The sequence below is a fragment of the Xenia sp. Carnegie-2017 genome, unplaced genomic scaffold (genome assembly GCF_021976095.1).
Source record: "Xenia sp. Carnegie-2017 unplaced genomic scaffold, XeniaSp_v1 HiC_scaffold_21, whole genome shotgun sequence".
NCBI lineage: Eukaryota > Metazoa > Cnidaria > Anthozoa > Malacalcyonacea > Xeniidae > Xenia > Xenia sp. Carnegie-2017.
Window position 1 is genome coordinate 4,542,265 of NW_025813484.1, and position 20,318 is coordinate 4,562,582.

General features: G+C 35.7%; 2 protein-coding genes across 4 annotated transcripts in view; both read right to left on the reverse strand.

The window, feature by feature from the left end:
- The window catches only part of LOC124443712 (structural maintenance of chromosomes protein 3-like), a 59,426-nt gene extending 43,445 nt beyond the window's left edge, over nucleotides 1-15,981 (reverse strand). The window contains exons 1-6 of one of the 3 annotated variants that reach the window (XM_046994215.1): nucleotides 15,841-15,981; nucleotides 15,600-15,675; nucleotides 13,970-14,008; nucleotides 13,073-13,140; nucleotides 12,426-12,497; nucleotides 10,844-11,002 (exon numbers count right to left, since the gene is read on the reverse strand). In XM_046994215.1, the coding sequence (XP_046850171.1) occupies nucleotides 10,844-11,002; nucleotides 12,426-12,497; nucleotides 13,073-13,140; nucleotides 13,970-14,008; nucleotides 15,600-15,675; nucleotides 15,841-15,855 (429 nt within the window). In that variant the 5' untranslated portion in view covers nucleotides 15,856-15,981. Of the gene's footprint in view, nucleotides 1-10,843; nucleotides 11,003-12,425; nucleotides 12,498-13,072; nucleotides 13,141-13,932; nucleotides 14,009-15,599; nucleotides 15,676-15,840 lie in introns of those variants that run through there. The other 2 variants (XM_046994214.1, XM_046994216.1) reach the window with 2 other exon arrangements.
- Nucleotides 15,982-16,589: 608 nt separating this feature from the next.
- On the reverse strand, nucleotides 16,590-20,110 carry LOC124444564 (telomerase reverse transcriptase-like). Its single transcript, XM_046995180.1, has 2 exons — nucleotides 19,910-20,110; nucleotides 16,590-17,119 (listed from the first exon to the last, which is right to left on the reverse strand). Exons 1-2 carry the CDS (start codon nucleotides 20,064-20,066, stop codon nucleotides 16,899-16,901), a joined length of 378 nt encoding a protein of 125 aa, XP_046851136.1. The 5' UTR covers nucleotides 20,067-20,110; the 3' UTR covers nucleotides 16,590-16,898.
- Nucleotides 20,111-20,318: the final 208 nt, after the last annotated feature.

A 20,318-nucleotide genomic window follows, 5' to 3' on the forward strand; every position in this document is an offset into this window, starting at 1 on the left:
AATACATCCGCGCGAACAAATTCGCCTTGTGGAGAACACCATTGACTCGCGATGCAGTTGCGAGTGACTCTCGAGTATGAGAAGTTTGCGAGTGAATCGAAGTATCTCGTAAAATTATTTCGTACTTGAAATATACGAAAGCCTTCTTTACGAAGGCAAATAACTTCAAGTTTTAGCATGGCAATCAAGCGAGCCATCAGTACCAGTATCTACGTGTGTAACTATGTATTGGACACACAATTTCATTTCGTGGACCAATTGATAATTGTGAATCACACCATGTCATTCATTTTTGTCGGCATCCGCATTGTCTACTCGAAAAACATTTCTACTCGAAAGTGACTCGCTACTGTTCTAGCACGTGGTGTTATGTAGTTGCTTTCTATTAAATGTCTATGGCCTTTATAAATGGAGTTTGTATCGAAAACGCCAGGTCATTGAAGTTCTTTCATAACCAAATTCAAAAGATTATACGTACACTCATCGCATATAGCGACATTTCTTAAATATTTGGCTTTAAAAAATTTCGTTGTTTGAATGCATTCTATCCTATATTAGTCCAGGCGGTGAGTGAGGTAGGTATCACCTAAGCGGGTAATTTACGGGAGTAGGCCTGTCTAGACCAGTTTTTGGCGTAGAACACGAATCCGCATGTTATTCAGTCCGACGAGGCTGCTTCTAAGAGTTATTTCCAGATATTGCGCAATTCAGCCTCATTTTCATGCAAAATCAAACGTTTTTAAGATTTAGCTATTATTATTAATAAAAACACAGACGTGATACCTACCTATTAATAATAATAAAAAGACGTATACTGGACCAGTTTTAGAATTAGAAGTGCAGTATAATTCAAATGGCAAGACACCCCCTCAATATAGCCTAGTTTTCATGCAAACATATTGTAATTTGATATAAATCTTAACATTAAATGTAAATCAACACTACTAGTTTTGATGTAGTTTCTTAAATAATTCAAATCACATACAGTACCTATAGCTGTATCATTCGTCGTCGTCTGAACTGCAGCTGTCTTCTTGGTCATCACTTTCCTCATCGCTTTCCTCATCACGTTCGACAAGTAGCTCGGCAACGTCGTCAGGATATGCTTCCGCGATCCAATCAATGTTCAAGTTCGGGAGCCAACCATGGAACTGGGGATCCTCCAATGCCATAATTGGATGCTGTGCTTTTTTCCAAAGCCTGACCACATAGTTAGCTCTCGTCACGTGCTTTCGTAGGCTGCTGCTACATGGTGGTCAACTACTTTACGCTCTTTGTTCATCTTTTTCCAGAAAATAGCTGACCTTGCCTCGTTAACGTGTTCGATTTTCTTCTCTCCATACAAGAAGCATACAAATCTTTCCATGGCAATAAACATCTCCTCAGGAACATGCATTTCCATTCCCAACCGGCAAAAAATGTCCAAGAACTCTGGATCTTTGCTCACTTGTTTCCAACAGAAAGGCTTGCCTTTACGCAGAAAGCTTGCCACATAATCATTTCCGGTAAATGCATGGAGGCCAACTAATGCTTTCGTTTGTTGATTAGTTAGACTACACACGTTCAAGTGAAGGAGCTTTCGCGTCTTTCCAGAACCGTTGTCGATGTAGATTGCCACATTGCTGATTGGCTCCATTCCAAGTAAAATTATGGGAATATCGATGTCGCCGGAACTTGATCGTACCACACAGGCTATTTGTTGACCATCGCTATGGTAGGATGCATGCTGAATCAAATACACGATCTTAGTATCAGCCTCTTCGTGGTCTGTTGCTAGTTCTCTTACACAAGAAGAACCGTTTTCTGTTATATTGAGGCAGGCGTTCCCCCTAGCGAAATATACAACACGTTGTCCTAGTTGGTTCCTATTTTGAACCCACACTTCTTCGATAAGCTCAAAAAGTCGCTCCTTGTTGTCTCTGTTACCAAGGAACTTCTTGAAATCAGCTGGTACGCGCAGATTCGCACTAATAATAATAAACTTGTCGCCATCACCTCGAAGGTCTCGTTCACTGTTCTTTATCGAACGATCCCTGTACGTATCACATGCAACGTAAACGATGTTATACCGCATTGGAAGATCTGACAACAGTCGTAAAGCAACATCTTTAAACGTGTTCGGTACCTTCACCATACTTCGAATAATAGCTGCGATATCTAGAATATAGATTCTATGAGCATATTGATCGTCGGGAAATTGCGCGTAGTTTTCAATCAATGATCGTAACGCTGCATCGAACAACATGCTTTTAGCTCTCTTTCTCCTTATGCCATCGCATGTTGCCATGGATAGTGGGACTGGTGCAAGGGGGTAACACAGAGCTTTGTCGATGTTGATCGCAGCATTCTGTTGTTGTGACTTGGCAGCAAGAATACCAAGAATGTCCCGCTGAACAGTTATTTCCTTAGATTTACTTTTCGTCGAAACTTTTAGCTTCTTACTTACGTCCGTAAAACTCTTCCATTCCACTCGTTTTATGGGACTGAAATAAAGGCTTTCATTTGCACTTTCTGAGTTTAGTCGCTCAAAGAATGTGTCTCTCGACGTGCAGTTCGTGTAGCCTTTCGATTAGATCCAAGTAGCTCATCCAGAATTGTGCAGTTTTCCCGTGGTGGCCCTGAAGACATTCCATCTTTTTCTTTATGTATTCTTCTTCGTACGCTCTGAATGGTCTTTGCGAAATAATATCTTTGCAATCCACGTCTGTTACGATCTCCTTAATCATTGTTTCCAATTCATCTGGACAACTACTGACTAGAGCTTCGCAAAACAGTCTCTCAATTGCCTCCGCAAAACATTCATGAATCCTCCAACTCCGATTGTAATGTTTCCCAGACAAAACACCTTTGATTCCTCCGGAGGTACAGAGTCCTGCTTGGTGCACAACTTCTTCGAAACCAGCATCTTGCGTTTCAGCATTAAATGAACTTGGCAAATTCTCAATTTGTTCTTTGTGAATATATTCACCACCCAAAGAAAGGCGAGCACCTTTACTTTCATTAATTTTTTATAAGTATCTTCATTCACTCCAGTAATTATTTCATTTGTAGTATCAAGATGTTTGTAGTGTATAATACACTTCAAATTACTCATAATTTATTCATGTATTCCAACTCTTTAAGCATGGCCGCCATTTTGAAAACGAATAATATTATAGCGGGTAAGTACTTTATCTTTTATTAGGATATGGTGAATCCATAGTAAAACAAAATTTGTAAGTCTATAACAAGCCTTTCAAGTTTGTTTTCAGTTTAATTTTTTAAGCATCACAATGAACTAAAGACTATATTTTTGCACGAAAACGAGGCTATATACGGGAAATATAGTCAAACACAGGTTTTTGGATAATTTTTTTGAATAAAAACGTCTTTCCAGTTTCAAAATTGTTCCAGTAGACGTGTTTTTTTTAATTAATAATAATAGCTAAATCTTAAAAACGTTTGATTTTGCATGAAAATGAGGCTGTATTGCGCAATATCTGGAAATAACTCTTAACAGCAGCCTTGTCGGACTGAATAACATGCGGATTTGTGTTCTACGCCAAAAACTGGTCTAGACAGTCCTACTCCCGTAAATTACCCGCTCAGGTGATACCTACCTCACTCACCGCCTGGACTATATTATACATGTCAATAATCTAAGACTGTTAGAAGAAAATGTTTGAGAGCTATTTCAATTTACTGACTGATGCGTGCCATTTACTTTACATTTCTCTATGGCGTTTACGAATAACATTTGTGCGTATATAAAATCGAAAATGTGAAGTTATTAAAATGCTTTTGGAAACAAATTCAAAAGATTTTACAGTCATTTGGTCCCGAGATATTGTTTCAAATGAAAACTCGACTTGCACGCCTGTTTCATGAAAAAATATCAAACCGTTACCTTGAAAATGTCGAACCAACTTTACTATTCACTACACTTAAGATTATGTAAGTCAATTTCAAATACTGGAGAAAGAATTTCTTTTGGGTTACTTGAGTTTGAGTCACTCGCAAACAGCGAGTATTTATTTACTCGCAAACTTCTCATACTCGAGAGTCACTCGCCTACTCGCCATTCGATACTCTCAAATCAAGTCATGTTACTCAATGTCGGTTATATCAAACAAGGGGTGTACATCAAACAAGTGGTGTGCCACAAACAAGTGGTGCACGTCAAGTGGTGTACCTCAAATAAGTGGTGTACCTCAAGTAAGTGGTGTACCTCAAACAAGTGGTGTACCACAAGCAAGTGATGCACCTCAAACAAGTGGTGCACCACAAACAAGTGGTGTACCATAAACAAGTGATGTATCACAAGCAAGTGATGTACCTTAAACAAGTAGTGTACAACAAACAAGTGGTGTACCTCAAACTTGGCAAAGGTATGATTTTTGAACTTGTTGCATAGTAAATTTTTAAAGGCGCTGATATATATGTAGTCTTTTATGTTAAATAATCGTAAATAACTCTCCATGAATATAAATACTTTATTAGACAAAATTCACCATGTGCTAGCACAACCGAATAACAGTTGCTGTCACGTGATTGATGTAATTATCATAAATGAAAATTATTACTTCCTAACACGCCCACTTAATAATTATTTATAATGATGATTACAATGTCTTAACCTATAATATGTACTAAAGTTTAATAGTTAGTAACAGCTCACGTTCAGCTTGCTCCTTAAATGACAAAATTTTTCCTTTGCTATGTCTTTAGTCATGATGCCTGCCATCATCTCTTTTGCAAGACAGTAAATGACTATAATTTCCTTTTTGATAACTCTTTCTCTGACAAAATGATAGTTAATGTGCTTTGTTCTTAAATGAAATTTAGGATTCCTTGAAAGTTCTATAGCACCTTGATTGTCCTCGTACATGTTTGTAGGCTCTTGAGGTTTGCATCCAATATCTGACATCAATTGTCTCATCCACATAGCTTCCTGTGTTGCTTGACTTAAGGCGACATATTCTGCCTCGGTTGTGGACTTGGCAACACAACATTGTTTTCTGCTAGACTGACTAATGGTGCAGTCTGCGACCTTGAACACATATCTTTAGGTTGATCGGCGACTATCTACGTCTCCTGCCCAGTTTGCGTCTGAATATTCATGGGTTCACCGTAACTTCCGTCTTCTTCGTGAACATCCTTGTTTGCTGTAAATTTCAATCCATATTTTGTTGTTCCTTTGATATACCTCAGCACCCGTTTTACTCCTGACCAATGTTCTTTGCTTGAATCAGACATAAAGCTTGATAATACATTAACCGCAACAGAAATGTCTGGTCCTGTTGCCGTAGCGATGTATGTCAAACAACCAATTGCTTGTTGATACAAGTTTTATCAGCCTCTTCTTCATCTTGCTGTGTATTGTCATTGTGAATTAGAACTAAACACACATTACAACTAAAAACATCAGGAAATGTGTATTGTCATTGTGAATTAGAACTAAACACACATTACAACTAAAAACATCACACCTAAATCACACATCACAACAAAAAATAAAAATATTTCACTTCACACTAATTCACAATGGCAATACACATTTCCTGTACACACAATACAATGACGTAAGAACCAGATAACAAATACGGCTAACCTGACGTTTACTCCTCATTTTACTCTGAAGATGACTACCGCTAAGGTTGTCGAAACGTCAGTCAACAACAACAAAAACAGTCCTTCTCAGGACTATACCAACCTGGACGATCTACATTTACAAACATGTAACGATACTCCCGGGTTCAAACTATTTACTTTATGTGAGCATGATGTTAAGATATGAACATCACGCGAAAAACATAAACAACATAGCATTGCATGCATAATTAAGTAGATATGACACATGTCAGATCAAGTGACATTGAGAACTTGTTATTGTAATATCGTTGTTCGCAGATACTTAACTTGTTATTTGTTCCACAATAAAATCATATTTCACGTACTATCCAAATGTTATTGCCGAATCTCGAATAATTTAACACATGAAACAACATTGACTTAATAAAGTAAATGGTTTGAGCCCGGGAGTATCGTTACATGTTTGTAGATGTAGATCGTCCAGGTTAGTTTAGTCCTGAGAAGGACTGTTTTTGTTGTTGTTGACTGACGTTTCGACAACCTTAGCGGTAGTCATCTTCAGAGTCAAATGACTTAGCTGACTTCAACAGTGTTCGATTGAGTCTTTCGGACACACCATTTTGCTCAGGGGAATATGGATTTGTATATTGATGAATAATACCTTTGTTTGTGAAATACTCTTTGAAGACTTTCGATGTGTACTCTCCCCCATTATCTGTTCTCAATGCTTTGATCTTTAGGCCAGTCCAATTCTCTACCATTGCAACATATTCTTCGAATTTTTCATAAACTTCAGATTTTTCCTTTAAAAAATATACTGTGACGTATTTGCTGTGGTCATCAGTAAATGTCAAAATGTATCTACTGTCTCCAAATGAAGTAGTATTCAAATGTCCACAGATGTCGCTATGAATTAGTTCAAGAGGTCGATTTGTTGTTTTTGAGCTCTGTTTCGGGGTGGGTATTTTATGTATCTTTGCCTTTGCGCATGCTTCACAATCATGATCGAAATTTTCCTTCCTATACTGCATGCCTTTGACTAAGTTTCCTTTTGCAATCTTTTCTATATACCCAAAATTCAGGTGACCATACCTGCAGTGCCATTGCTCAAATGTAGGAGCCTTTGTCGTTGTAATATTAGCGTGATCAGCTTTGTTTACAATGAACAGCTGGTTACCACTCAAACAACCCACATTTGTTGTTTTTCCATTTTTGCTCACATAACAATTTTCTTTATCGAACGAGAACTTTGCTCCCATTTTAGTCATTGCAGGGACTGATACTAAATTTTTCTTTTTATCAGGAACAAACAATACTTTATGAAAGTTCAATGTTATGTTGTCTGTCCCATCACTATAAGCTAGTTTCATATTTCCTTCTCCATATCCTTTGATGATTCGATCATCTCCTAGATAAATGTTAGATGCCTTGCCAAATTCTTTATAATTAGTTAACAATTTCCTTTGGAAAGTCATGCGTTTCGTCGGACCACTAACGATGAACCCTTCATCATTTTGTTTACTATTGATAGCTGTAGAACTTAAAGCTATTCCATCATTTCTCTGTTGAGATTGCTCACCTTCAGAAGATATGTTCGACTGATAGTGCCTCTTGATTTGTGGACAGTTTCTAGTAATATGACCATACTTCTTACATTTAAAACAGTTAATTACTTTCATATGATCTGTTCTCTTTTGACTTCCAAAATTGTCTCTGCTTTGCCGACCATGCCATTTGTCACCATATTGATACTTTCCATCCAAATTATTACCTCTCTTTGAAAATAATGCGTCTTCTTTTGGTGTGGTTCGTTTTATTTTTCTTTTCGCTTTACAAATTCTTCAACCAAGAGATTTTTCACACTATCCCATTTTAAATCATCGATATTCTGAGCATTCAGGCTTGAGATGATGTTTCCATACGATTCAAGGAGACTTCATAAAAGCACTGTGGTGAATTTTCTTTCTGAAATCTCTTCTTTCATATCACGCAATTGCTCAGCCAATGATGTCATTTAAGTAATGTGTTCCATGAGGTCATCGTTTTCCTTCATCGTGGCAGCATAAACTCTTTCACTGTCTTGAGACAAACTCAAACTGTTTTTGAAGAATTTCCCATGCTTGTAATGGATCGGTTGTTGTGCTGCTATGAACCTGCAATTGTTTCTCCACGATTAATGCAATTAATGAATACGCTTTATTAGACTTCAAACGATATGCGTTCCTCACTTGCACAGTGGCATCTTCCTCGGGTTGTTCCTGTGTTCCATAAATGAATACCCACAGACCTCTTCCATTATTACTAACTTCATATTATACTTTCATGTTTGATAGTTCTTGCCATTGAGGTTCTCAATCTTTGTTATTTCCGCCATTTCGCGGCAAATATTTATCCGAAAAAATACGCTAAAGATCAAACCTATTTAAGTGCGAGAATTAACCTCCGTCGTTTCGGACTTTCTTATTCTTAGGTATAAACGGCACCAGAGCGGTCTGGGCGCATAACCTGTTAAATAATCGTAAATAACTCTCCAAGAATATAAATACTTTATTAGACAAAATACACCATGTGCTAAAACAACCAAATAACAAATTATTTTTATTTCACTTATAGAAGAAATAAATTTCGAAGTAAGAAGTTGACTACAATAATATATCAAAATGTTAATCATTATAAACCTCGATAATTTTCGGGCTGCCCAAAAAATACAGCTTGCGCGCATGAAAATTAGCGGGAAGATTAAATTAAATTTTTTGACGACTAATCCAGACCTTAATCCTAACCCATACCCTAACACAACCCTAAACCTAACTTAAACCCTAAACCCTCACCTTAATATTTAAGCTCCGTATGATTTAATCATTTAAATGTTCATGTATTTAATGAAATGTTCATTTGTTATTCTTTTTACTAAAAATATGATTAACTATCAAGTGTTATTAAATGATTCGAAAACTAAATTTTAAACTTTCTTACGTGTATTATAAATCAAACTCATCATTAACATCATTTACATCAGTCTTCCAGCAAAAATGACAACACGAGCCCGTACTCCACATGTAAGCGCCTCAGGTTTCAGGTGTCCGCTAAAGTCACTGATCTCGAAATAAGATTGGATCAAGCATCTAGCACCATTGAACTAAAATACACGGAGCGCTACCTCTAATACAAAACCCTAATAATTTTTTGAAGCCGTGATTTTACCTCAGACACGCGTGTGTAGTCAATCAATTATTACTCGGCGAGTGAATCTCAAAACACTACACACGCGTGTCTGGGGTAAAATCTCGCGTGTCTGGGTGTAAAATTCGGCTTCAATTATTTGCTTCAGGTAGCGTTCCATGTATTCTAGTTCAATGTGGTCTAGCACAAAAGTTGAAAACAAAAAGAAAGGAGCGCCGCCATTAAAAAAGACCAACTTTCGAAAATAAGGGGCAAATATATTGTGGATTTTTACGAGAATAATCAAAAGATAAATCAGTTTATAGAAGAGCTAAAAATACGTTGAATTATGATGAAATATGTTCAAAATGCAGGGATTTTTGTCATCGGTAACTCTACTGTGGTATGGGAAAACTATGGAAAATAGCCCACAACTGCATGGAAATACCTAGAATTGTTGGAACCGTAGTTCAGAAGTACAAACGGATTAAATAATCTCATTTACGATCATAAACTGATCAATCCTTTAAAATTATAAGCCTTTTTATAAGAAAAAATCTTTCGATGTGTTGTTCCCTTACTAACGGCGGCGGTGGCTTCAAAATTTGTTTACTATAAATATAGACTTGCTTGATCCAGTCTTTTTTCGAGATCAATGGCTAAACTCTGCAGTCTAGCCGCCATTTGTTTCACTCCTTTAAGGGCAATTAAATTTCCCCCATAATAGCTGTCTCGTGTCTGTATGGAATCAAAATTTCTTTGCCGTGGAATTTCTTTGCATCCGAACGTGTTTAATAAATTTAAATATACAATTTAATACGTTCATTTTTCGTCTGGTTCGCCATTAGTGCGTACAGCGCAGGTCATTTTGTATATCAGGGGGAGTGAATGACAAAAATAATTTTTCGAGTGGAAGTTTTTCAAGCAAAATTTCCTTGTAGCATTAATGTTTTTGACGACAAGTTCCAGGCCCATTTGTATATCCAGTTAGTTAAATAGATATCAATGATTCGTTCAACAAATCAATAACTCGAGATAACTTCACAACGTAAGAATAGATGTCACCAGAATGACAGCGTTGAACCAATAAATTCAAAATGAAAACGTTTCGTCTTTCCATGTGACCTTGCACTTAGAGCCCTGTATTAGAAGAGTTGGGACACCAGAAGTAAATTGCTTAGGGTCCGCCATTTTTGTTCCAAAAGCCAGTAAATATAGAGCATTAAATGGTGGAACCATATTGGAACCGAATAGACAACGACCATACATGAATAGACAACGATCCCTACCTTTAGAATTCGAGGACCGGTTGCACGAAGCTGGATAGTGCTATCCATTGGATAGTAATTTTTTAAAATTTGTGAAAAAAGTGTTTATATTTTCTTTGCGATAATAAAATTTTGTAATCCTAGAACCAATATTTTATTTCATTGATTTTTCATTTCAAACAGTAGATTTTTCCGATTTAAGAGATTTTTTGAAGCATTCAAAAATATTGCTATTCAGTGGATAGCGCTATTCGGCCTTCGTGCAACCGGCCACAGTTGTTTATAGGTGTCATAATAATAGAAAAACATTTATTTAATGCAGTATGTAATTTATACGCCTTTAATACTGCTTTTGCCACAAGGCTGGGCGTATGTTTCTACTTTTTCATCGCTTTGATTCGCACTATTATAACGCAACATAAAATCAAAACCATTTTCTACATAATAGATAAATTATCAAAACATTTTTTGATAATTTATCTATTATGTAGAAAATGGTGATAATTTGCGCTTTTAGAACAAAAATGGCGGCTAGATGCCCATGTGACCATATTTATCCAATCCCCTTCATTATAAGGCAAAATGCAGAGAACAAAATGTGTCCCAACTCTTACAAATACAGGGCTCTGCTCGCACTACCCTGGAGATTGCTAGTTTTGAAGATCAGAAAATACCTGATGATATGCGACGCTATGGTACATGCTATTGCAAATCTTATCAAAGAGCCTGAAAAGACTATTTTTTAATGTTGCTGAGCGAAAATGCCAAAGTTCTTTTCTAGCATAAAACGAAGTCGGACCCTGTATGTTAAAAACTACAAGAGGAAACGGTCGCCACTTTACCTTGCCTTGTTTGACAATGTAATAGGGATTGCTTCTTGAAAAGCCAGCACCTTCCAGCATATTCATGACGTCATTTCTTGTGACACTTTTTTTGTCGAGGAAAAATTGATCTTTTTTCGAGCCAATAACTCGCCGTAGAGAAACTTCATCTTTCTCCATCTAAAACACACACATTACAAACATAGGGATACGTCTTAAGACACAGACTCTATGATGAAAAATCTCGCTGATTGATCGTGGTCTAAAACAATACGCAACATTGTGCACAAGGGAGCTCTGTCGACATGTTTTCGAGGAGAGTGGAGTGAAATAAAAGCAAAACTTGCAGGGGGTGTCTGGTGGAGGACAAGCTTTAGTGAGACTTTTTTAAATCATTAGAAATAGAGTCATACACCGCTATCAAATCAAAATCAGCAACGTAGCCCCGAAAAACTATGTCTATGTCAGACTTTTTGTGTATTTCACTTGAAACACTGAGAAAGGTGTAGTTTGAAAGTTGTTTTAGATAAATTGGTAGGTATATTGATTTTTCGTAGGTAAATTTACACACATCCCCGGCACCGCTTCTAGCAAAGGCTAAATCCATCACTGCTGCACACCGAATGTTCATATTTGATTGACGGTTTATTAAGGCAACCGATCCGAACGTTGTAACCCAATAAAGTCATTGTATACAACGCTTGATAATTTCCAATAGTCATAAAGATTGTTGCTTTTTTAATACATAATGAGCTCAACTCAAAGCCCTGTGCGAACCCTTAACAATTCCAATAATTTATTGATAACAAAAAACGTATAGGTTCCACCATTTTATCTTTGTTTGTGGCCATTCGGGTCATAAGCCTTGAAAGATACAATATATTTCGTTGTTATATAAGTGCTGTGTATGTGATTGGTTCATTCGGAGTCACAGGACTCAAAATTAATGCGTTGTTTCCCGCCAGGAAAATATGGGGAGAAAATTTTTGCCCGCTCATTTTAATATCATAACAAATAAAACAACTGTGGAGCAAAAACTAAAAAACACTTTCTCAAACTCATCCTCACCCTTATAACATTTTGCAACGAAATTTCGCCTAGCGAATCCTCCTAAAGGACGTTGATTTCATTAAAAAGCTGCCGAAATCTATGATCTTTCTTCCGAAGTAACAAAACATTTAAGTCGCTACCTCGTCTCGGGAAACATTGAGATCCATGGAAAACAAAACTCACTATTTTCCTCGGGAGCAAACATTAATTGCATATATGGAGCAGTGATTTTAAGATGTTTGCTAATTCAGATAATTGTAATGGTTTATTTTCAATTGGCACTATTGACACATACATAAATATAACAGTCCAGAGAAACATTTTAGCCATTAAAGTTAATAATTTAAACCCAGGAGTATCGCGAGTTCAATGATTGACGTTTGCTGAAGTGTTGACAACCTTAACAGTAGTCATCTTCAGATTCAATGGTGCTCCAGGGTTCAAATCATTTATTTTTCATTTATTAACAGGCTGGAAACGGCACAAACGTTCACCAAGGTTAGCAGATTCAAAAATAAAAACAGGAATTTTAATAATTTCTGTAGATACTAACTGGCAATCTGTTGTCCGTGTTGTCAAAGATGATCTCGACAAATGCTGAAATAACACGCGGACCACTTCCCTCCTGAAAATATGAACACATTGCAGGTGAAGTGTTAGCATAGGCGTACGAGACGGGAGGTAAGAAAGTTTGAAGATTGAAAAGTTGGGCAAATTTTTAACGCTAATCGGGCAAAACATTTATTGTGAGTGGCGAAAAATTTACTGCCCTCCTTCAGAAAAGATAGCTCCCGCACGCCTTTGGTTGGTAGAAACAAAATAGTTAAAATAGCAGTAAAATTTTGAAAACTATTGGAATGTGTTGGCTCGGTAGCACCGTATCGAAATCAAAATAATTAATTCAAATGAAAACTCTTCTTCGGAATATTTTCAACAAAACTAAAGTCCAGTGGCACAGCCAACTCACAAGTTTGTTCACGCTATGTAAAATTTTTCATCATTACATTATTTATTTCTTTAGAAATCGATTGTTTCTACGGTGAGTGAACACCAAAATATTTAAATACCACGAACAAGCGTGAGAAGCTGGCTATGACGTACTGGTTTAATTCAAGGCAAAGAATGCTTACAGTACTGAGTCTAAGAAAGTTTATGCTGTTTTTTATGAATCAACTGCGATAAGAAATAAATTCAACTTGCATGGAGGAGGGCTTGTCTTTCCTCTTGCCGCATGTGACTAAATTCATCGCTGAGAACGAACTGTATGGCTACAAAAAGTATTTAAAAAAATAATCAGTTGCTTCAGTTAAAAAAAAATTCGAAAAATAAAGCTTCACGTGTCGAAATTCCAGTAAACTATATACGCGGCAGATGTTGGTTTGAGTTGGTAGAATATCCCAAGAGTGTGTTGAGTATTTCAATCATTAAAGAGGATTTGGATTCAGACTTCCAAACGGATAACATATCATTTTGTAAGATTACAATGAAATTATGCCTGGTAATTAATGTTGTGATAGAGATAAAAGCTGAAATCTTTATCTAGATGCACAATATTGTTTTACAAAGGACCAGATTCCTGAGTCACACACTCTCCAATCAACATATGATGGAAATATTCTGGAAAATAGACGTCTGTATATCTTATCTAAATTCCACAACTCATTTAGCATCTATTCAACATTGTCATAACCATAAGGATAAAACATATGAAACAGTTTAATCATTAAGTAATCTAATGATGTAGTTAAGTCTAATGCTTTTACAATTAACTTTTTCCCTGCCAAGTCATTTTTAGCCGAGTGCCACTTTTAAAAATGAAGCAAAAATATTTTGTCACATTTACTAAACTTCTGATTAGTGAAAAAACTGCAAAAAATTTTTAGGCTAAAGCTGGCAGTGAAATAAAGTCACCCATGACATTAACCATACTGAAGACTAAAGTATGTTCTAATGTACACAAAATGAAGGCAAGTGCAATTGTACATGATAAAAGATTAAAATAGATTTCTCCCATTAGGACTTTAAAAAAATGTTTTAAAACAATATCATACAGTCAGTACCATAAATTTCATGGGGCTGCAAACGAAAATGTTTTACCGTAGAAAAAATTGCTTTTTCCTGAACCATTTCGTCCAACTATAAACAAACAGAAAAAAGAAAAAAAATTAGTAATCATAAAATAAGTATGTAGTACAAGAGTACAATAACTAAATCATCACTGAGAGGTCAAACCATAGTCAATACAAATTATTGATGCAAACTCCTAGCATCTGCATTGCACTTGTAGACCGTTGCTGACTGAATTATTATGATACACAATCATTTCAAAATTTTCTGTTTCAAAGTATTACAAATAAAAGAAACATTGATTTTGTAAACAAATTTTGTTTTTGGGTGAACTTAAGACAAGAATTTCTTACATTTCATTAAATATCTTTATTTTCTGTAAATAGATTCATAAGAAGGTATCTTTCCCATTGCACCTTGCTGATTTGGACTCAACCAATTTACAATAAATACAAGTAAAGTTCTACTATGCCATTTTGTCATCATTAGAGAACATAAAACAATCAATAACACGCTTTGCCTAATCAATAATGTGGTATAGTATTCATCAATACAGAGGAACAATAAAGAGGTCTTGTTGACAATCAATAGCACTAACACCATTTGCTCACCATTAGAGCACATTGGACATTCAATTACATGTTTTTACTTATCAATAGCGCAGTAGAATATTCATTAACACAAAGGAACAGTCAAGAGCACAATCAATAGCATTTATTTATGCCGTATAACAATCAGGAAAGTATGTAGCATTAGGGTGCATTGAAAAAAAGAAAGGAACAATAAATAAAGAGAAATTCAAATGAACTCAATCTTACCTTGAGCTTACTTTGTATGACAGAGAAGTGCAGTGTTGTACTGGTGACGGACTATCTGCACCAGACTATTTCCAATGGAAAAGATGTCTTGCATACAAAGTTTAGACATGTTTATTTGAATGCGTGCTGTCTACTTTATCTTATTGATCCTTCCTTTGACTTTAATGAAGGCACATTAATGATACTTGAATATTATCGATTTTTATGCAGCATAAATAAATGCTATTGATTGTCATCATCTGCTCTCAATTGTCCTTTGTGTTATTGAATATTCTACAGTGCTATTGATATGTCAAATTATGCAATGAATGTCCAATGTGCTCTAATGATGAGCAAATGATGAATTTCAGTCATACATAGTAACTGCATTAAAGGCACATACATAAAATTCCTTCACTCCACTGAATGGTGTACTAAAACTTAAATGTAGAGTAGCATGAGCTGTCCCTCCCCCAGAAAGTTTGAAAAATAAAAAGTTGAGCAAATTTTCAACATTAGTAGGGCAAAAAGTATGGTGTGAACACATTATGACAAGTAATTTCAACGCTTGATAGTCAGAAGTCAAGAAGTCCCATACTTCATTATTAGTTGAGGAAAATATCAACTGCCTCCTCCCCCACACAAATGATGGCTTCCAAATTCTTATGTGGTCAACACTCAACAGTCTTCAGAATTCGCGTAAATTTATGTATTCAAAGCAGTTAAAAATTTTGACAAACAAATTGCTGTACATATTCAATTAATAAAGGAGTTAACGTCACGTGCAAGGAAAAACAATGTAACTTAAAGAATGAATGCCATACAAAACACTCGTCGCTATGAACTGTGCATCATTGACGTACCAATAACATTGTGCTTGGGACTGAATGGCTCAACAACAACTTGATCTCTGTAGCTTCGAAATCCTTGAATTATTACCTGTAGGCGATTTGGAATTCAATCGTAAATTCAAACCATAAGTTATCAAACTTTTGCAATGGACATTGGATTGTACATTCATATAATCTGACATTTCGTGCAAAGAATATTTCTTACGAAGAAATCAAGATAAAACAAGGCGCACGAATAGATTTTTAAGCTCACCTGTTTTATATACATTATGGGAACATTAACTCAAGAAAAGAAGAACATGAATCCAGCAGGTACAGTTCAATAATCGAAGATATTACAACCAAAATATTTCAAGCTCCTATCTTTGACTAAATAAGAATTTGGTTTGGCGGGTAACGTAACGTTCACAACCACGTGACCCCATGAACGTGCACAATATGACAAGAACTAAAGAACAAGAACCAAGAACCATTTCAATGAACTATAAAGGGCAGTTCACACTTCACACGATCAAATTTCTCGCAATAAAAAATTGTCATTGTCTGATGTTGTCTTTTATTTAAATATTTTAAATATATAAATAAGTTATCACTTCCGTGTATGAATGCCGGTTTATGTATTTATAGTATACAAAGTAAAATAAAAATTTTAAACACAGTACGATTCTTATGCCATAAACTTGAATTCAAACGAAAGCTTAAGAAAATATGCCTAAGCCAATTAACTACCATATAAGTGAAAAGTAAAACACAACAAAACTGCAAACAGAATGGACAAATATGGTTTACGCTCAATATTTTGCACCAGCCTCTAACAGAGCAGCACAAATCAAATAAACCAAAACTGTACCATGCACGTATGTAAGTAAAAAATATAAAACATGTCAAAAGTCCAAGCGTAAGAGTTTATGATGATGTACAAATTACAATTTATGTAAAACTATACCAATGCTAAAGGCTTTGTTATGTTTCAAACAAAAATGATGATATCAATAATGCCAATTAGATGTTGAAAATTTCATATATTTTTCTATGTGTAACCGTTTTCATCAATTCAGTACGGTTACAAGACTTATACTGCACGTCATGTTTATAATAGCCAGCTGAAGTCAAACAAAACATTAATGTAAACCATTGTTCAAACAAAACATTCAATGTTGTTATAATTAACTTGTCGATATACGCCAGTTCCCAGTGGATTACTGGTTGTAGGTTTCGTGACCGCGGTTTCATTTGTGAGAAAACACTTTCTGTCGAAGGGACCCAACTCCTCTAAACACTGTCTTACATATTTAGCGTTGCGCAAAAATCTTATGTAAGAGATGACAATTTATCCTCTACCAAATGGATGAGTGTACCGTACCTATACAAATTAGATTTCAGGGTCTTTAAAATGCTTTCAAAGAAAAGGATGAACACCCTTTCCTTCGAAAAGTTGGTTCTCAAGAACTTTTTTGCTGAGTTGTAGTAGCTTTCAATTATATCTTCCAAACCATGGAGAAAAAAATTGGGATTGTTGTTTGTGTGAGCTCCTGAAAATGAAATAAACATTAAAAATTACGACGGCACTAGAATAAGCAAAAATGATTACAATGCATCGTCCAAACTAATGAGGGTGACAAGTTTGAGTGAATAAAAATAGGTACGCAATGCGTAGATGTGGGTAGCCTGTCAAGAATATTATTTCTACATAAAGTAGATGACATGAGCCTTATTCAAATAAAATTATATTTCTAAACAACGGGCTGAAATTGACTATATAATCACATAAAATTAGGCGAAAATTTTGGCCTGGCGAAACAGCCTGAAGCTGTGCCCGGGCTGAGATTGCTCCATGTAATCAGCCTCTAAGTACAAGTTGCTAATACCGGTCGCTGGAACGAGATATAATTGTTATTTGTGGTCTCTAGTGAGAAGGCATTTGAATAATATAATGACTTTGATTTATTTTTGTATTATGAAGTTTTTTGAAGAAAAATTGTTCGTTTTTACATCCCATAAATCGATCTCATGTTTAGTTCCGCTTGAATAGATGACAACAGGCAATATCGTACAACTATACAAGTCAATTTTTGGGCCATAATGTTTTTAGTTAATATTTCTCAAAATAACAATATTTTCCTATCAGCGTTTGATTGAACTCACAAACAGAGTAGTGTAAGTCTGTATGAGTAAAGCGATAAAATGTATAAGCAATGTAAATAATACCGAATTGGACTATATACCAGACAATACATCCTACTAAGTACAAGACGTTGCTAGTACTGGTCGCTGGAACGAGATATAATTGATAATTGTGATCGCTTGCTAGTCTGCATTTGAATAATATCTTGATTATTATTTATTAGTTTTTTTCTGAAGTTTTATGAAAAGTAAGTTGTTCGTCTGTACATTCCATAAATCGAGCTCATGTTATGTTCTCCTTAAATAAATAACAAGGAATATCGTACAACTATACAAGTAAATTTTTGGGCCGTAATGTTTTTAGTTGATATTTCTCAAAATAAAACATTCGACGATTCTGTGCTTACTGCAAATAACTTCCGCTTATACGCTTCCGATTTGTACGCGGCCAGACGCTTCACAGTTCACGCATAGGAAATGTATTATTACACTCATACTACATGTATATGCGCTTGGATTCATTGTTATAGTCTTTATGTCGAATGAAAAACAACTCACGATATTTTTTCGACAAAGCGACAAACACAAAAAACGGTATTGTTCGCCATCGCTCAAATATCTGACTATCGCCGAGGATTACGACAGACAGATCTGGGACAGACAGACAGAAGGACAGAGACTTTTTCAGTGAAGCATAGCGCAGCGGCTACCCACAAAACTATAACAATTGTTGCACGGATTATGGGTATTGAAATACGCACAATACATTTTCAACACAAGAAGCAATAAAGCAGACTAAACGGACTTAAACAATGCGTGTCAACCAAGATGCATTGCGCACCTTTGTTTATGTTTACATCGTTACTTTTTGAGCTTGCAGTACAAGGAATTCAATCGCGTCCCTCGTAGTCGAATTTATGTAAAAAGTTTGCAAAAAAAAAAATTGGTTGAAAACTTTATTTCACATGAAAAATTATCGTTTGTAAAAGTTGCATAAAGACAATAACAAAATCCGCCGTTTTCTCAAAATGGCCGTCATTATGGCTGTATTAACGCGCAATGCATCATGGTTGACATACATTCTTTATATAAAGAAAATTGGACAAGACCAGTATGCACCGCATTTAGAAGCCTGCAATGTAAAATTTCATGTCAAAAATGAAAATAGATTTTTAAATTTAAAACATAAAACGTCGTTTGTCGTTAGTGTGGCTCAATAATATGGTACCTTTGTTGCTTAATCAGCCTGATCTCAACTCTGGAAATAAATCAACCCAGAAATGAAATCTCATGCAGTTCAAGTTACTCAAGCAGGGCTCAAATCTCAACTCTGAAATAAAAACGGGGGTTAAAAATACAGCCCCTTAATCGCGCACAAGTTTCTAAAAGGAATTCTTACTCTGAGGCAGTAACAAAACGTCAGCCAGGATATACAAGCAGAATTATATTCAGTGGTCAAAATTTATATGACAGTTAGTGTTCCAAGTGGAAGCTAAACGCTAACTGTTTATAAACATCTAAAACACAACTCAATATCAGTAAACGGGTTACAACGGGAGAGGTAGCATGGATAAGAATAAGAGGAGGAACATGGGTAACAATGAAAGAAGTAAAATGGACCACAATTAGAGAGATAACATGGGCAATAATCAAAGAGGTAACATGGGTAACAATCATAGAGGTAACATAAGAAAAATTAGTGAGGTAACATGAGTAACTATCAGAAAGGTAACATGACTAAAAATTAGAGAAATAACATGGGTAACGATCAGAGAAGTAATACGGGTAACAACCCGAGAGGTTACATGTGTAACAATCAGAGAGGTAACGTGGGTAACAATCAGAGAAGTAACATAAGTAACAACTAAAGAAGTAACATGGGTAACAATCAGAGAAGTAACATGAGTAACAATTAGAGAGGTAACATGAGTAACAATTAAAGAAGTAACATGAGTAACAATCGGAGAACTAACATGAGTAACAATTAGAGAAGTAACATGTGTAACGATCGGAGATGTAACATGAGTAACAATCGGACAAGACGTGAAATGAGTAACAATTAACAAAGCATCAACTTTAAGTTACCCATGTGTACGCACTGAATTTTTACAGAATCGTTAAAAACTACGTGCTGTTTGTAGACTAGCACTCATGAATAATAAAAAGATGACGTATGTTCCATAAAAATCTTCGCTTACCTTGAGGTAATTCAGTGACGTAAGCATGAAAGCGTCTGGCAATATAGCCAAATGAATCGCTTAAATTCTCTTCGACAGTCAGGTTAGAGTTTAACTCCGAATCAAGAAAGATCTGATGTATTTTTGTCTGCAAAGCTGCCATCAGGCTTCTCATCATACTTATTCCAGCATTACGAGATGATTCAAACGACAAATATGGCTTCACATCTTAAAATACAGTAGAAAGAAAGTCTTACAAAGAAGTTTCATTGGAGACTAGTAAAAAATAAATAAATGAATAACTCCAATTGGAAGCAAGTCCCAAAATGTAATCGACGCCTTATACCGACTGATAATTTTTTAAATCTTGGATGCTAAGCGTTTGCGAGAGCAAGTTAGCGAAATTTCCTGAAATTTTGTTATCTTAAGC

Bases quoted from the DNA above. Each gene is read 5' to 3' on its own strand.
- LOC124444564 (XM_046995180.1), bottom strand. From the start codon at position 20,066: ATGATGAGAAGCCTGATGGCAGCTTTGCAGACAAAAATACATCAGATC. The intron at 17,120-19,909 runs GTAAGCGAAGAT...TTTCATTTTCAG, and splicing joins CGTCACTGAATTACCTCAAG to GAGCTCACACAAACAACAAT.